Source organism: Crocodylus porosus, unplaced genomic scaffold, assembly GCF_001723895.1.
Source record: "Crocodylus porosus isolate Cpor-Errol unplaced genomic scaffold, CroPor_comp1, whole genome shotgun sequence".
NCBI classification, from domain to species: domain Eukaryota; kingdom Metazoa; phylum Chordata; order Crocodylia; family Crocodylidae; genus Crocodylus; species Crocodylus porosus.
Window position 1 is genome coordinate 23,352,721 of NW_017728911.1, and position 18,807 is coordinate 23,371,527.

An 18,807-nucleotide genomic window follows, 5' to 3' on the forward strand; every position below is an offset into this window, starting at 1 on the left:
TAAATTTTTTCGTGGTCCCACGGGCTGGATGGAATGGTTTGGTGGGCTGCATCTGGGCTGTGGGCTGCATGTTGCCCATCCCTATCTTAGTGCTACCTGCAGACAGATATGGATCCTGGACAGGTCTGACTTCACCGTATCAAAAGAAATTCACTTCGTGCTTTCTTCCATTAAAACAAACAAACGTCCCTGCAAAAAATCAGCCTACCCAAAGAAATTTCTCATGTATGGAAAAATCCCAGCACACACATAAGTAAACTTAGTTTTCATGTACTTGAAGTTGTTCCTCTTGCATTTAAACTTAGGTTTCATTTCCCAGTCACTGGTTTATAAAGGTATGCAGATCCTTGCTTTTAAGACAGAGGCTCTGAACAATATGATTTATTGCGAGGTTCTTATTTTCTTTTCCATGCACTAAAGCAAGAACATTTCTAGATTCAGTTATATTGTCTCTTCAAGCAGTAGTGCTCTTGTTCCTCCCATACTAAAATGACTAGCTCAGAAAGACACCTCCACACACCAGGGCCTTCGAGCGTTCAGCAGAGCCTCTGGTCATGTTTGTATGGAGCTTAGTAGGACTGTGTGAAGCTTCGGTCCCTTGTTCAATTCAGCAGAGATCTGGCCCATTTTGGTGGCTGAATCCCCGAATCCAAATCAAATCAGAAGACCCTTTAATCACTCTGAATCCAATCGGAACCCTCCAAATCAATTCAGAGAGATTCAGAAAAACTGGCGATTCAGCCATAGACACAGCTTTAAATGTTTTTTCTACACACCTCAAGGTGCCAGGCAGCTTGTGAATGCTGCAATGGAGGGGTGGATGGAGCATCCCACAGGAGCATGGGGGGCTCCCCAGCATGCTCAGTAGCAGACCCAGAAGTGGACCACAAGCACTTCTAGTCAATTTCCGGGTCTGCCAGGTACAGGGGGGCCCTTCTGCACCCCCATTGGCTCCGTGACTGTTGCCTCCTGGGTCTGCGGGGGCACCTGGGGTCCCCCCATGGCTACTCACTGAGCCGGAGATTGCAGGCGGGTCTCCTGCGTGCTCTCCAGTGATCCTGGAAGTAAACCGGAAGTACTTCTGGTCCACTTCCAGGTTCGTCACTGAACATGTGCTCCCTTGCACCTGTGTGGTGCTCCATCCACACCAGCATCTCAGCGTTCATGAGCTGTGCCTGTTACCTCAAGGTACATAGAAAAAAACATTTAAAGCTGGGTCTATGCCCAAATCACTGATTCTCTGAATCAGCATCAAATCTTCAGATTCGGATTTAGCTGAATCAAATCAGTGAATCAATTAATCAAATCACAGTCCCTAATTCGGGCTGAATCTGAATCGAATAAGGCCCATTTTGCACACCCCTTGAGGTTAGCATTCTACGTTGTGACCGCAACACCTCACTTGAAACCTGAGTCAAAGCCATTTTTAAACTTTCTAATTGTTTTCAGAATAGATATTTATGGAGGCAGTGGAATCACCATCACTGGGACACTGATGTTAAATAAATAGCTGTCAGATGTAGCTATAGTTGATTCTGCTCCAGTAAAGGGAGACGCATCAGATGCTCTATCAAGATCTGTTTCATCCTTTTAATTTTGATTCTCTGATTCTCATACTAACTGATGTCACTTAAAGAACCCCACACAGCTTGCACACCTCCACTCACGGTCTCACCCCTTGCCTGAATACATCACCTCAGGTTCCCAACATATATTGACCCCAGAGCAAGAAATCTAATAGAACATTTGATTTCATATCTCCTACAGCATGACAGACCAATCCCTAGTACTGAATCCTTCTTTATGAATCACAAATTCAGTATGAAGGTTGAATGTCAAAAAGAGAGTATCAACACTTTTATTAATCTTTCTGTTGTTCTTTTTTTAACCCTAAATGTTTCCCTGATTACAACTCCTTATTTAAAATATAAACTCATCTATTAAGATGTGGCTAACAGAAACATTCATGTCCTTCACAATACACTTTTATAGCCATTTCTTAAAATTATAAAAATTAGCTTAAAATTCACCTTCATTATCATAGTTCCTCTAATGACATGATCAATAGTCCCATAATCAAAATCATCCTTTGGCTCAAAATAAAAATATTCTTTGTCAGGAGAAATAGCTTTTAATAATTTCAAGATGTTGTTGGAATAAAGGCTACTGGCCTGAGTAGCCATTCTACTTGGCAAGTCTGTATAACCAATGTGCACCACACCCTGATGAGAAAGAAAAATAAACTAATGTCAGACTTTTTAATGTATTATCTTGAAAACCGTTCACATATTCTCCATAGATTTGATGAATATTTTAAACATGCCAGTAAATCACATTCACATATGACTGCAGACATGCCTTACCAAAGCTTTGTTTTACAAGTTAGAGACTTTCTTTCAAAGCTAATAGCTTATTCGGATGCAGGAACAAAAAAGTCAGCAATTTTGTCAGCAAGCCAGCAACAGAACAAGCTGGGAGGCCAGTCAGGGAACTGGCTTCAGAACCAGATGGTGCTTATTTTGAGAATAAGTCGTCAAGTACTTTTTTGCGTTTGAAAACACCTCTTGTTTGTCTGATAAGAATCATATTGCACAATGCGTCTCCCAGTTTAATTGTACTCCAGTGAGTCCCAGGAGGAAGATATGCTTTTAGATAGCTCCATTTTTAATACACTTCAACTGTATCGAAGAGGATGTTTCCTCATGAACATCTCACAGACTGAAAGTGGAAGAGTATAGTCTATCAAAAAAACCCCCCATTTTAATCCCATACTTTCAAAACAACTGCATATGTTCTGACCTCGATGCAGTGCCCTAAATTCTTGTTTTTCCCTTTTATTTTATCATCATTACAATGCATTCCAGTATTAGCCATCTGGACCTTGCAGCTGCCAACTCATCCCATATGTAGCCACAGGTGCTGGCTGCAATGCACATTCAGAAATAAGGCTAAGGATATGATATTCAAGTATGGCAGTTACAGAAGAAGTCAGTTTGAGTTAAAATGGAAACACTGTCAGTTGGGCAGCTGTGTGCAGCTGGCTTTCCAGAACACAGCCACAGAATATTAGCCACTGTCTAGAAAAAGACGTATAGCAGGCACTGTAAGGATTTTATTAAGGCTTTATGCCCCATTCCAGCCATTCACATAAAGCCCACTCCAACAAGATGCACAGTCATTAGTTCCTTGCGGGGGGGGGGGCGCACTCTGACTGATTCTCTTGCAGTGAAGTCATGGTGACCCCTAGTGGCTTCAAAGATCATTTCCTTTTCAAAGAAAAAAAGTATAAAATTCTGAAATTTGAAAAAAAATAGAAAAATTATGCAGAGTCTTCAAGCTATTATAGGAGTTAGGCAGGTAGTGAAGATCAATCACCACTCTACTTTTGGAGGACAGTTACACAGAAGGAATCTTCTCTTTGCCAAGAACATTTATAGAAATAGTTTTCCACTGTAGGGGATTCACAACCCCCTGGTGGAGACAATTGATTTGGCAGTAATAAGAATGGGAAATTAACTGAATAACTGGAAAAGAGCATAGAGACTTCATAGCATCTTTGTAGCTCGTATCAGCCACAGAACCCTACTTTATGTAGTGCTGTGGCTTCAGGGAAATTTTCCTCTTAATGACAGTCAAGAGATACTGGCTGCATCTTCCAAGCTCTTCTCCTGTCTCTTCATTCCCTATTTCAGGGTTTTGTTACCATGAGCTGAGGAAAACCCATACCTTGATTTCTTATCTTTCCTGTACAGTAGTTACTAACTGTATGTTTTTGAATGAGCAGGTAGGCCTCGCATTCCACCTGCTGCTTGAGAGGGCACAGCAAAATTCACTATTGTTGGAACAGAAGAGCCCTGCATCAGCAGAGTTACAGTACATCCAGGGAAGACAGACCACAGGGGAGAATGTGGACCTGAGGCATCCAAACTGCAATTCCATGTGGGCATAACAGTAACTCAGGAAGACAGATTTAATATCATGCTGACCCAAAGCAAAATTGTTCAATTCAGTTCCAGGCAGTGAAATATTTAAATCTGAGAGTCTGACCCAAATGATACATTTTACTTTATTTTCCTGCTGAAAAATTGAAAAGTATTAGGAAAATCAAAGTTTCCTGGGGAAAAATGATGCTTATGCAGAAACCACATTTTTTGTCCAAAATCTTATAAAAATTCTTAACCAGCTCTCTGAATGAAATATTTTGCTGGTTTAAAGCAGGTCTGGCTATAAATCTTGTACAAGCCCAGGGGATATTTTCAATGAGAGGCAGATAGCTAGGGGAAGCAAGGAAGGCAAACCAGCAGTGCTGCTACACTCATAATTTTTGGCACGAGTCTCACAGTATTTTCTCTTTTCCCATAGAGGACCAGCTGCTAGAATCAAATTACCACAAGAGACTCTCCACATTTTTTTTCTTTTTTTAAGTAAGTTTGTAGCACTTGTGCCTGCAAAGAAAAGCCTGACAATATGCCTCCAGTATGTTCCAGGAGGTAATGAAAAAAATGCAGAGTTTCGTATTAGTTTTATCTTATAGTTTTTTTGTCCATACATGATTTTACAAACATTTTGTTAGTGATGGTGGATAGGGGAAATTAGATAAGGAACATTGCTTTAATTTGAATATTTGTAAAAATGCAAAGGTCTTAGTTTCATTTGAATTGCTGCCCTGGCATGTGCAAACACTGGGCTACCTAAGAAATTGCAATAATTTAAGCCTTCTCTATCACTTAATCTTTTATAGAAACAAATGTATCTTGAGGAAGGAGATAGAATCAACAAAGCATGACTTCTTTTAGTCAATACTACAATAAATACTTTAGCTACAAACAAATAATTGCTCCTTTTAACATCCTATGAATATACAAGTCTTTCCTTTTCCAAGCCACATCTGAAAATGGCTATTCTCTTTGTAAAAATCCAGAGCTTGTTACTGTAAGATAGAGACATTGCCCATTACTGCTTTTATAAGTCATCAAATAAAATGCATCTCTAGATCAATTCTCTTTCCCTCTTCCTATGTTTGGACTTTGGACAGCTCCAATAGCTTGTTAACAAAACTCTTGGGAGGAATGTAAATGCATTTATGGTTATGGTTATTAAAAATACAGTAACCATGCTTATAAAAATCATGAAGCATACAATCTTCAAAGATGCAATGGCGTCTGAATAATATTCCGATTTGTGATTTCATTACTTGCAAAACGAAAGACTCTCCTGTATTATCCTGCCATCCATTAGTGAATATCGTAAGACAATAGGATGTCTTCAAGGAAACATGGCAAAATCTTTGTTACTTTAATGTTTATTACTTTGTATTTTCTTCCAACAATTTTAAAGTAGTGCTTGGTTTTTCTATGCACTTCAAACTTTTGTAAGCATTGACTTCTATACTACAGACCTTGTGAATGTAGAGCTCTCCAGGGTGAGTTGTTTCCACATTCCCCCCAGCTTCAGATGCAAGGTCTACAATGACTGAGCCATCCTTCATTGATTCCACCATAGTCTTAGTGATTAAGATTGGAGCTTTCTTTCCTGTGGGAAATTATAAGAAACCAAAGAAAGATAGAAAGAAAGAAAGCCCCTCAAAACCCACAAACCAAAACCCAAATATATATAAAGTAATTCCAAACTAAAGTGGGAGCAAGGAAAACTAAAACATCTGGCATATTGTGTTTGCCACTGAAAATAAATAACAAACAACTAATAACTTAGGCTGCCTATAGATGTGCTGGTTCACATTCTTCTTAGAATGCTCTAGCATCACCTCACCGTCACATATGTTAACCCCCCACCTCCAGGCCGAATTTTAAAATGATTGTGGGGGAGCTTTAGTTAAAGCACTCCCATCGCCATCTTAAAATGTAGGGGGTTTAATACACATAATGGTGGGCTATTTTAATTAGATTAGCTATCAGGGAACCACTTTAAGTGAAATGGCTCCTCCCCATCCCTGAGCACATGTATAGACACCCTCTGAGTCTGAACCTAGAATTACTAGATAATTATTAAAACAAGAATAAGGTACTCTAATCCATGGAGTAGGCATTGACTATGGCCCAGTTCCAATGCCACTATTCATGTATAACTGCCATTAGATATTTAGGTATAAGCATACCTTCAAGCTCTGCAATAATCATAAAGCTCTGTCTTACCTGGAATAAGAGCAGTACTAATAACAATATCCACATCTTTACATTGTCTAGCAAACAATGCCATTTCTGCTTCAATAAATTCTTTAGACATTTCTTTTGCATAACCTCCAACCCCTTCTCCAGTTTCTGCAATGTCCACTTCTAGAGTTTCTGATCCAAGGGACTTAAACTGCTCCAGTGCTGCTGGCCTGCACACCAAGACAGAGATGACAGATACCAGGGTTTTTCATTTCATCATTTTATAAAGACAGTGATCACAAAATTATACCAGTTACAAGGTAACAACTGTTGACAAGTTCTTTCCAGCAGATAGCAGATTAAGTTAGAGAAAAACAATGAAATACCGGTCCAATTCTGCATAAGCAAATCCCTGCACCAAGGAAGGGCACACATCTAAACAGTCCCACTGTGGGGTTTATTGTGTGCCTTGCTGACATGACCTCATTAAGAGCACGTGATGTCTCCTGGAACTATTTGAGTAAATACTGAATTCTAAAATCATTCTACCTACAATGTATATCAGATTTTTTCCTCCTCTTTGGATTGCTTCCCCCCTTTCTGGGATGTAGGCTGTATCAACAGAAGCATCAAACTGTGCAACAGTTCCTCTCCATATGGAACTGATGTGGCTGTACCTGGAATGCTGCATTCTTTTCTGGAGTCTGATATGAACAAATTGGAAGAAATCCAGAGAATTAAAACAAAAGTGATTATGGGGGAAAGAGGGACTGATTTCTTATGCGAAAATTAAAGGCAATAGCTTGACTAAAGGATGTCTTTGTAGCAGCTAAATATTTGAAGGTTTCAAATACAGAAGCTCCAGTTCTCTAGTGTGTTCCAGGAAACCCCTGCACATGGGCAGATCTTCCACTGACTTCCATGGACTCACACTGGCCCGCATACAGAAATCAAAGCTTGGAGAAGAGCAAGGCCCTATAACTATCAAAATAGGATGAAATGCAGAGAGAAATTTTAAACTGAATATCAGGGGACTGTTCCTAACAATGAGAACATTTATACATTGGAAGGGTCTCCAAAGGAAAGTAAGAGAAACAATGAACTGAAGTGGCTGGGACCTTGAAACGTGCCAGGACAAAGAGAAAGAAAAGGCCTCTAGTTAACACTCCTATGGATTGAACAGGCCATGTCTAAACATTATTCTGCTTTATTTTGCAGGTGGGATTTTCATGAAAAATTAGAACTCAAATTTGCATGTACCTGATTTGCATGTCTGCAATGCCTGGAGCACATGTATAAGGGGGAAATTAGTGCAGCAACATATTAAGACTGGCCCAAGTGCAGCATGTGCTCACAGCATCTTTGGTGCTCTGTGTTCAAAGGGATTTTCACCAATGTAAACAAAACCGAAACTTTGCTCAAAATACATGATGTAAATGGAAGCCCAACATTCAGGATTGTCTTACCCTACCTGGTGTCAAATCCCCTGACAATGGCTCCCATTGCTTTAGCAGCTCCTGCAGCAGCCAGCCCAGCCACACCACCACCAATTATCAACATCTAGGAAGTTGAAACATATAGAGTGTTAGGAAAGGGCAGTTTGTGTCCCTCAACCTCATAGCAATCCATAGGTATAATGCCCCGACCTTCAAAAGCATTGGTACTTAAAAGAGCACAGGAAGATACAAAATGTAGTGCTTCATAGAAGTTTCAGATTATATCACAACACATCAAACAATTGGCTTAGGGGAGGAGAATAGGCGTGAGAGTGTGCCAAAGTCTTTAAAAAAAGGCTAAATAAACACTTGTCTAGGATGTTTTAGACAGGGATGATCTTGCTTTGAGCAGAGAGTTGGACTAGGTGATCTCCTGAGGTCCCTCCCAGCCCTACTTTGCTATGACTCTATGATTTACAAAAAAAGATAAGGTAGAATGGTGTCAACACTTCAGACAATTAAATTATACAAATATGAATGCTATTTATTTTCCTGCCCACAGTTCATGGACTCTCTCTCTTTCTCAAACTTTGATAATAAAGACTGTTAGTCCTAATTTGATCAGTCCTTTGAATCTGTAGCCCAGCTTTTCTTTAGGTGGTTTTTATGGACCAAATTCTGCCCTCAGATATGAATCCACAAATTTCACTGAAATAGGTATTAGAGCACAGAATGTGCTCCATCTATTGGTAGACTTTTCCTTCTAAAAAAAAAAAAGAGTCCCCATCTGTCTCTGGGTGTGATATGATTCAGTGCACTTTTTGACATTTAATAAATGATTACACCTGATCAAACATATGCCAAAGCCTCTTTTAAAAATGCAAATTGGAACCAAACTGCAGCCAAGTTCTTCTCTCAAGTCATTCCTCTTTGACTTCAGGGGCATAACACATGCATAGATGTGAGCAGAATTTGACCTGTTGTTAGCCAGAAAGACCTGTTCTTGGGGCAGCGGGGAGATCATGGCCTCAGATCGTGCCCTGGGAGGTGCACTACTTCTTAAAGCTTCTGAGTGCACACATGAAGTAGACCAAATACACCTCCTTTTATGACACTGCTATAAGCAATCCACTCAACAATCCTGTTTCCTCCCAGCTCTTTGAAAAAGGCAAATGCTTTAGGTGGTTTTCATGGAGATCATACTCTGTATTCTGAAGAGCCCAGGGATGGCTACTATGCTTGACATCTCTATGGGGGTACAAACTTAGAGAAGGAGTTACTACACTTACCCTCCCACCTTTATAAGAAGTAGGTACAATCTGGCCCCAGTACAAATAAAATTGCAAGTGAAATAGCAACAAATGGCATTGTATCAGGTAACCCCTAGATTTCCCACTTGTATAACAAAACTTCACTCCTTGTATATACTATTACTTAGGGCACTCAGCACAGAATTTTATTCCATTTAGATCAGCGCTAACATTCATACCTTTGCAGGAGGAACTTTTCCAGCTGCTGTTATCTGACCAGTAAAAAATCTACCAAAATGATTGGCTGCCAGGACTACAGCCTTGTACCTAGAAAAGTCAAATAAGAGAACACTGTGGTAATGCAGTAACCCTCTGCAGAGATAGCATAAGGATAAATAGGACCCACACACATGCTTGGATACAGGTGCCTATATACAAAATCACAGCACAAGAGCCAAAATCCTTCAGACAAACACACAAAAGAAATCAATGAGATCATTAATAGAAACTCCATAAAACAAACAACAGCTATTGGACATCTTAAACCAATAAATCTGCTAAATGAAAAAACACATACAGATGTCACGCCAATTTATACCAGTGGTTTGTAACACAGTTTTAAAGCGAATGCCTGATGAAAGATGATTGCTGGGAAAGGACTACATTCCAAGGGTGTGGACACAAGGCATAAATAAACTGCTTACTATTATTACAATACTTCTGTGCCTTTTTTACACAATGGGTCAGCTGTAGTGTCTGTGCTCACCTAGGTAAGAAAGTCAGTCCATTTGTAGGGACTTGCAGGCAGAATGTAGGCAAGGTTATACTTGCATTTATAATGCTTCAAATATTATGTTTATCTACAGCTAAATATATATTATTATTTAAATTATGGTGATCTATACACTGCATTAAGCTATAACCAGTGCAGCTGCCTTAACTCTGCTGAGTGGATGATGGCACAGAAGCTGGCCAACTGTCAGTACCATGCGATAGTGTAAAGCAATCGTTCAGTAAGTAAAATCCTGGCCCACTGAAAAGAAGCATTCCCATTGACTTCAACGGGTGTGTCTAGACAAGCCTGAAGGTGCCTCTTGCAGCATCTCAAACCACTTTGAGATACTGCAAGAGGCATGTGTGGGAATGGCAAAAGGTTCTTCCCACTGCACGTTTGCAGTGGGAGGCAAAATTAGACCAAAAAAGGTAAAAAATTATTGGTCAAAAAAAATGGAGTGAAAAAAAGCAGAGCAGCCGGAGGCTGGGTCCTCCACAGAGGTGCTCTGGTAGGAGCCAGAGCATCTCTGTGGTTGGCCCTCACCCTGGTGCTGAAGCACGTTGCTTCCCCACCCTCAGCCTGCCCCCCAGCCCCCCTCATCACTGCCCTGCCCAGCCCTATCCCCTCAAAGCCCTCCAAATGCTGCCCCCCCTGCACCCCAGCCTCCCCAAAATTAAAAACAAAACAAAAAAAACCCTGACACTCACCAGCAGTTCCAGCTGCCATCTAAGTCACTGGGCAGGAGCTGGCAGGGTATGGGGCCAGGCAGGGCAGCAATCCAAGGGGCTGGGGGAGCAAGCGGAGGTGGGGCACATGGGCCCTGTGGGGGGGGTGGCCCCTGTTGGGGGGCTGTAGCCCCTGTGGGGAGCTGTAGCCTCTGGTGGGGGGCTATAGCCCCTGTGGGGGAGGGGCTATGGCCCCTGTAGGGGGCAGCAAAACATATAGGTATTTAGAATTCATTTTGATGATGGTGACACTGGTAGGCTTCCAAATTGCTTTAAACTCTAGATATATCAATAAAACATTGCCCAACTGATCACTGTTTCTCTGTCTCACTTTCTCTCTCTATAGATATAGATATATTGGTCTTTTTGTTTTAATTGTGGAGGAACATGGATTTTGGGGTATTTTACAGAGTGACTTTTTTACCAGGGATTTTTCAGTTTTCCAATAGGGAACACAACAATTCCTGCTAGGGAGGCCAGTGGCAGGACCCTGCCTGCTCAGCGCTGACACCTTGGACCAGCTGGAGGTGGCTGACCTCCTGGCTAGTTGGTGCTAAGAGGGCATGCTTTGACAGTTCAAAGCAGGCCACCACACTGGGAACATCTTCCGGTTGACAGCAGCCCAGATGGCTGGGCAGGGGCACACATAGCAGTAGTATTGCAAAGGCCAACTCTGTGGCCACAGCCCACTGGCAACTGGCCCAGAGGGGCAGATGCCTCTACTGACCGTATAGTCCCCATCTGGGTCAGCCAGGCAGCAACCCCCACTGCCAGACTGCTGCAGTGGGTAGAGGGGGCAGGGAACTGTCAGGGCTGCTTCAGCAGTCCAGCTGGCACAAGGGGCAGTGTCCCCAGGTACCAATTAGCTCAGGGTCCCAGAAACTCCTGAGAGTGAGTAGCCTGAGCTACTTGACAGGGCAGCTTTTTGTACTGATGAGGCCAGGACAGGGCAGCTTTTTATACTGCTGGGGACAACACAGGTGCTGGTCCTGGGCTATAGCTCCCCCTGGCAGCAGATCTGGGAGGGGCTAGGCAGGGTTATTTTGCCCCAAGTGGCACAATTTGCCGCACAGCAAAGTCCATGTCCGGGCACATGCGTTGAGGCAAAAAGCCCGAGCTCAAATCTGCACTGTTTCTATTTTTGCTGCTGCAAGTGCACATGCACATGCATGTATGGACCCACACAGTGAGGCCAGGATTTCAATTGTGAATAGAGATGAGAGAAGAGAAAAAGTGAGACATGCTAATGCTCAAGTTGAACAAGAGCAAAAAACTAAAAGTATGAGATATGCCAAATGGCTTCTAACAGATGGTCCCTACTTAACTGCTCAGACCATGAATAAAACTCAGTCCCACCATACATCCACCTAGGATTGTATTCAGGCCCATGAAACTCTTCTTTGCTTGAATTAAAGTTATCCATGATGCCCTTCACAAAAAATCCAGGTTTTATTAGCAGTTTCCCAAAATCTAATTTGAATATGATTATTTTCTGTATTAGAACCAAAATTAATCCTCTGCCATGGAATGGCATCCATTTTCTTTTCATAGTCATGTGTCACTGGAGTGACTAAAAGTATTTTGGGCTCAGGGCAAATAGGGAGGTGGATGAATGTTATAAACAAATATTTTACGGTAAGCTTGTTTAGAAATGCAGTTTTGTTTCGAGCTATGTGCTAAACTATTGGAGGAAAATCAGAGCATTTGACACTAAATTAATCAGATAAAGTTTTAGGCTAAAAAATAGAGAGTGCATAATGGGAAAATACTATTCATCTCTATAGACCAATTGTTTATATTTGCCAGAGCTGTCAGCAAGACCTTTTAAAAAGTATTCTCATGATTTTGTTTATGAGTCTGTGAAGACCAACAGTAATGACTATACTGACATTATCATTGCTTGTAATTTTCCCCCTTTAATTGCATCCTATCTGCATACACGAGAAATGATTCACATAACCACACTTCCATCTGACAATAGAAGGAGAAAAATATTACACGTAGTGTTGGAAAATTGGAAAATATTTCCTATGATGAAAATCCCAGGGAGTAAAGATATGTGTGTAGCCTTTACAATGCTGCGTAAGATAAAATAAGAAAATACTGTGTAGCTGCATGCTATACATATGAAATGTGCTTGTTTAACTCAACAACGTATTTCTGTTCTCATTCAAAATGATATTTTTATACATTTTGCCTCAGTTTTCACAAACATAACACAATTTAAAGGGACTATGACACGCAGGAGCCCATTATTCCTTTCCTAACACAGCTGTGAATCAGGAGGAATTCTATCAAACCAAATGGAATTAGTTGCACTGGTAAATGATGTTCTCAGCTTAGCCTAAATTTAGTAAAGACTCCTGGTGGAAGGCAGGATGATTCATGAAGATGTGAAGAGAATTGCAGTCAATCATACTCATCTGTGCGCCATTTGAAAGACAGCAGTACATATTTCCCTGAAAGAGGGGTGGCAAATCATGTTCCATTGAGGCCACTGTTGCTAGCAGGCATGATGAGCCCGGCACCTTCTACAAATACTGACTTGTAAGGTTTCCCTTCTCCTTCACATAAGTCTTGAGAGCAGAGGGTTTTTCCATTGCTATTTCCAGTTTTCACCAGGTATGTTTACAAGACCAAATTTATTACCTCTGAATTGTTCCATTTTTTGGTGGCTAATACCTGAACCCATATTTCCATGGGTCAATCCATCAAACGGCCCAGCAAGCTATCTTGCCCATGGTACTTTTCATTCTCATTTGTGGAGAGAAAGTGAAAGGAAATTGGCTGACGTGTATAGTATGCTTTAGTTCATTTCTGCCTATAAACATTTGGTTAGAAAATCCTGTGGAATAAAAATACCACATCAAAGCACTTTACATACCAGTGTGTATGAGCTTTTAGTTCTCCCTTTTCCTTCTTTAGTAAAAATTACTGAATCCTGTTTCTGTGGTTTCCAGCCTAATGAGGAAGTGATATTGTAACGTGCTTACCCTTTTTTGCTAAGGGACTGGTTTACTCATCTCAGATGCTCACTGTTTAAATAGCCAGACACTGATGAGTAATCCCGGATCATGTTCACATAAAGTGCTTACTTCTTGAACAGTCTTGTCCATTAACTGCTTCCTCTCAAATAAACAAACAGATGAAAGAGCCCTCTGATTTACATTTCCCTAGCAAGAAACACAAACAAGTTCTAATCCAAGAAGAAATTTAGGAGAAATAAAATGGTGGTGAGAGTCAGACTATATATCAGGGGTGTCAAACATATGGCCTACAAGCTGGATCCACGCTACCAGTGAGCTATGGAATTTGGGGGCACGACTAGCAGTGGGAAGGGCCTGCCACAGAATCTGTTGTCCTGGGACCCTCTTGGACATGGCATTCAGTGGTAGAGAGGTGAGTGAGGCCTGTGTTGATATAGCCCCGTTCGTCCTGCAGCTTCTTAGCCTACTGACACAGACACCACGTTTGCCACAGCAGGCAGCCACCTGGCCTGTGGCCACTTACCACACTATCATTGTATGGCATGCTGCCAGCAAAAGTTAAAGTTTGGACTAGCACAACCTTTTGTCCCTAAAAATCATCCTATTGGTTCATGACTGTTGGTAGAATAATATGTGAAAGTCTATGACATTGCTGTTGTTTTTGGTTTATTTATTCAGTGAACAGATGACATCAGTCCTTGATCCAGTTGTTTTGAAACATGATTTACATTTGAATTTAAAATGCTTTAGGATTTAAAAAAGAAATGTGAATGTTGTATCAGACTTCAGGTTTGGCACATCCTATGTCTGATTGTTAGCTCATTGTTTACTTATTAACAGGGCACTGGGACAGCTGAGTCCTGGGAAGTGTTTTGGAGAAATAGCCACCCAAGGAAAAGGAAAAACAGAGTTGTTTTGTTTCTATCTTTTTTTTTTTTTGGTGTAAGACAATAGAGTCTCCAGATGTTGACAGAGAAATGTGAATAAAAAAGAGCCCAAGTGTCTGATATAATGATGACAACTCTTAGATTTTTCTCTCTGTTCCCTACAAAAGAGCATTTCAAAGTCCCTTGGAGACACAGGGAAGAAGATATGCATAAAACACTTTCCTGCTCTATGTCGTGCAAGACATTAACATTAGAGGACTATATTCACTCTGATCCTTTACAGGGGAATGCCATGATGTCATGCATAGTGGGCAAGATTCTGTGAGAAAGTATTATCAGATGTCTTCTGAATAAAACATCAGTGGCGAGGCAGCAAACAAGTGGCAAGGAAAATGACTTGTTCAATGAAGCACTTAAATATGTTTGATATCTTTACCAAATTGATTCTGTTTAAGACAAACTGGTTCAAATTTTAAACCATTTCAATATGTAGCCTATGTACATAAATAATTGGTCCAATATTTAAACTAGTTTGTTGTGCTTTTTTTTAAACGAGTTCCTTACATAAATCTAAATGGCTTTGAAATCAGTTCCAAAGCTGAATTGATTCAAAATGCGTTTATTACTGACTGGTGATTGGTCTTGATGGCTTGGCCAGCAGTGCAATGTGATACTATGTGGGAGGTTAGGGTTCAAGACCAGCAGGGAGATTCTTGCACCTCTGACTTTCAGAGGCTAGAATTTTTGTAAGGGCAACATTTTTATTCCATGGGGAGCACCCAATTTCATGCAGCCCCTAGTGTCAGGCCTCAAAGTAGTAGAGTAACTTCAAAGACAGTATTACAGCTTCTACTTCAAACAAAGGAAAGTCCAGTTTGCATGTTGCTATCAATTCATAGTTTCCACTGCAAAAGATCTTATGTTTCAGCTTTACTTATGTGAAAGATCATCATGGAAAAATAATAAAAATTGGTATGTTAAGCTATGCCAAATATAAGCCACATTTATCATACTGTCGAGGATATTTAGAACCACATGTGTTTCAACAGGCTTGCTGAAATTACTTCTCTCTCATACCTGCAACAAGTATAGCTCTCAAACAATTCACATATCTTCTATTGTTAAAAAAAAGCAGCAGCAGCAGCCTTTTTTAAGACATTGGTATTTATGTAACAGGGAAACATATTGTTTTAAAATACAGTTATTCTTCAAAGCCTAAATCAGAAAGGGACTGATAAAGTGGCCATAATCAATACTTTGTGGTAGATTCTCTACACTTTAGCTCCTCTGCCTTCATTCCCTGGTGCAAAAGGTGCATCAGGGATGGAAAGGAAGTGTCTGGAGTATATGGCACTCAAATTAACCCAGCTGGCAATCAGTACCCTCTCCCTCCTCCCCACGCTCACCAAGCTATCCTGTGCATCTGTGTGAGTAAATGTCCATCCTCTGCAGAAACCTCATCTAGCCTCAAGCAGAGCCATCCTCTGCTACTCTTCCCTTAGATTCAGGCACAGGCAGTCAAGAACCTGTCTTCTACTCCCTGTGCCTCCCAACACCTGGCAAAGCAGCAGACTGTAGAGCAGCCAGCACCTATCTTTCCTCCATGTAAGAAGAGGCAGATAAAATAATCCTGTACACCAAGTAGAACCAACAGGAATAGGGATACACAGCTATACAACATGCCATCAAGTACAAAATAACAATCATGTCTTCAAGTTAATAATGTGCACCCTTACCCTGCAATGTTAGCCATCGAGCTTAGAGCGTCATATCCTTGAGCAATAGTGACTCGAGGAACTTGGTCCATTGCCAAGACTGTGGCTTTGTGTTGGGCAAGTTTGTCTAGGAGGTCCGGGTTCTGAGCAGGGTAGATGAAGCTGACAAGTGTTGCGTTTTCTTTGAGCAAAGTGGCTTCGTGCAATCCCAGCTCTTCATTAAAACATGGGGCTCGTACCTTAATTAGATATGAAGAATGCCATATTTTACAGCTTTAATTAAACAAGTTCAACGACTTCAATGGCTACTAATTTTAATTTAATATGAAATGCAGTTTTTAAAAGTCAACTAAAACATATGAAATACCTTTCCTAGTGCTAACCCCCTGTGCCATATGGTGTCCTATTGTCTCCCTAAGTAGTGGACCCTGATGCATGATTACAGCCTTAGAGTCAATTTTAGTAAACAAAAATGCTTTTCAAGGCTTTTCAATTTACTTGGGCCCACGGGCTGAATCTGGACTGAAAGTCTTCTTGCCACCCAGACAATCCACCTGTTGGAGTGGCAGCTAGTCAGGCCACAATTGAAGCCTTTGCATCTTGGGCAGCTCCAGTTCAAATGAATTTATATCAAATCATCTTGTCCCACTGATTAAGCAGTGATTTAAGGTCTGGACATAAGACATACTTACATTGGTTTGATACACCAGTGTAAATTGCACCAGGATCCAGAGCAGAAAGACAACCAGCTTATCCCAATATAACAAATTGTTATTATGGCACCTTACTAGTAGTTAACTAGTGGTAAACCAGTAGCAGTCTGCTTATATTAACAGTTTCGCTGGGGTAACTTGTGGGCAACACTACAGTGGTGTAGTTTTACCTCTGATCCATAGAGAGGCAATTTTCCATTGGACTGAGTATAGGGCTTTTGTTGGTTACCCAATCCCCATTTAAAATTATACAAAGGCCAACTGCACTGGTATAAACATGTTCTATATGAAGGCCTATCAATTGGGATGGAATAGAATGCAATCTTCGACAGAATAACTCAGGGTGTATATGGAGCAAAAGCTCTTCGGGAAAATAACACCCCCCCCCGCCCCAAAATATTATACATTTAGTCATTAATGATGCACTTAACGCTGTTGGTTTTCTAAAAACGTATTAAGTTATACTTCTTTTCTATATGATTTAATGGCACAGGTAAGTTTTTATACTTCTATAATTTTATTTTTATTCTAATTTTTGTTGGAATCTCTCTCACCTAATATTTGTGCCCTGCCATCAAAATAAATATATGGTTCATGTCATATGTTAAACTTGCCTTTAAAACAATATCTGAGCCAAATACAGTTTTCATATCATTGATTACTGCTCCAGCCTCTTTGTATTGCTCATCAGAGAATTTTGCTTCTTTGCCAGCTCCGTGTTCCACTTGTACATTAAAGCCCTGTTTAACTAAGATCTGGACACCAGCAGGAGAGACTGCCACTCGCTTCTCATTTTTGTATGTTTCTTTGGGGATACCGACAACCAGGTCCTTGTAGCGAAATCCTAAGTAAAAATCAAGAAAGAATATGATTTTCTCTGATGCATATCAAATTTTATGGATAGGAGATTTTCAAAAGCACAAAGGACATTTCAATATTTAAATTCCAGTAGAGGTGAATGTGACCAGAATGTCTATTCCATTCAGAGGTGCCTACCTCTGAAATTTCCACCCTATGAAATCCCAGGATTATTCGTTTAAGTCTTTACGCACATGAAGAGTCCTTACACACAGAAATAGTCCAATTGTTGACTGCAGTGGGACTATTTACATGAGAAGAAATGACAGGATTGGGCCCTATATTTCTGTAAATAACAGAGAATAACCAGAGAAAACATTTCACTATTACACTTTGTACAGTGTATCTTTCCACAGCCAGCTCACATGGTCACACAAATGCATTCATGAATGCCAAAAGAATAACAAATTAAAGTCTGGTTTATAAAAGCCTTGGCTGGGATACTGCTTATACAAGTTTTCATGCTGTTTACCCTGAAAAAGGTGTAGAACTGACCACAATTAAGTGACAACCTCAATTCCACTCATTCACGAGCTGGGAAAACCAAAGATGATACCACAGGGTTAGGAAAGAAAGCTCTGTTTTTACTGGCTTCACTTGTGAATAAACTGTGCTTGTTAAGAGAGATGAAGGCATTTTCTGAAATAGTCTAAGCCAGGAGTGTAAAACTTACATCCTGCATCTGGCCCGCAGAGCCATGTTGTGTGGCTCCTGGTAGAGGGGCCATAAATTTGGAGGTGGACCAAGCGGTGGTGAGGCTTACCACAGAAAACTGGGGCACAGAGCCCTTCTGGGCATATGTGTCACCAGCAGGGGGTAAGCAATGACTGTGTTAACTGCTGCCACCTCCACTTACCCTACCATGTCGAGATCCACCCCTGGGCATGGAGTGAGTTTGACACCCCTTGTCTAAGCAACATTTGTGTAAATCTTTAAGGACCTGATTCTGCAAGGTTTCACAGCAATAGCTGAAAATGAACTGTGTATGTTTTCAGGTTCAGGCCCAAAACCATTTTTCATACAGGAGCCAATCCCCTGCAATCTAAGTACAGTTTTTTCATTGCTCCAATGAAACTGGATTGGGCTCTTTAAGAGTTGCATTCATCCCTGCGCTGAGGGCCAGCACCAAAGCCCATGGTTTATTTCAGTGCCCATTATGCCTTTAAGAGTAGGTTTTAGAAATGCATCACTCTGGCTTGCTTACAGTAGTTAATATGGAACAAGTCACTGAAATGTTGTTATCACTGTCACGGGGCAGGGGTCCAGGAGCAGCCGTGATCTCTCCTGGCGCCCCTACCATGCCAAGTTGCCCATCTAGCACCCTCGTTCTCACCCGCCACGACTCTGATGG

At 41.0% G+C, this 18,807-nt stretch overlaps 1 protein-coding gene across 1 annotated transcript in view; it reads right to left on the reverse strand.

Moving 5' to 3' along the window:
* The window catches only part of LOC109309051 (NAD(P) transhydrogenase, mitochondrial-like), an 82,751-nt gene that overhangs the window by 39,998 nt on the left and 23,946 nt on the right, over positions 1-18,807 (reverse strand). The window contains exons 3-9 of the mRNA XM_019533651.1: positions 17,213-17,442; positions 15,907-16,124; positions 9,036-9,123; positions 7,582-7,670; positions 6,153-6,340; positions 5,399-5,532; positions 2,031-2,222 (exon numbers count right to left, since the gene is read on the reverse strand). Coding sequence (XP_019389196.1) covers positions 2,031-2,222; positions 5,399-5,532; positions 6,153-6,340; positions 7,582-7,670; positions 9,036-9,123; positions 15,907-16,124; positions 17,213-17,442 — 1,139 coding nt within the window. The remainder of the gene's footprint in view (positions 1-2,030; positions 2,223-5,398; positions 5,533-6,152; positions 6,341-7,581; positions 7,671-9,035; positions 9,124-15,906; positions 16,125-17,212; positions 17,443-18,807) is intronic.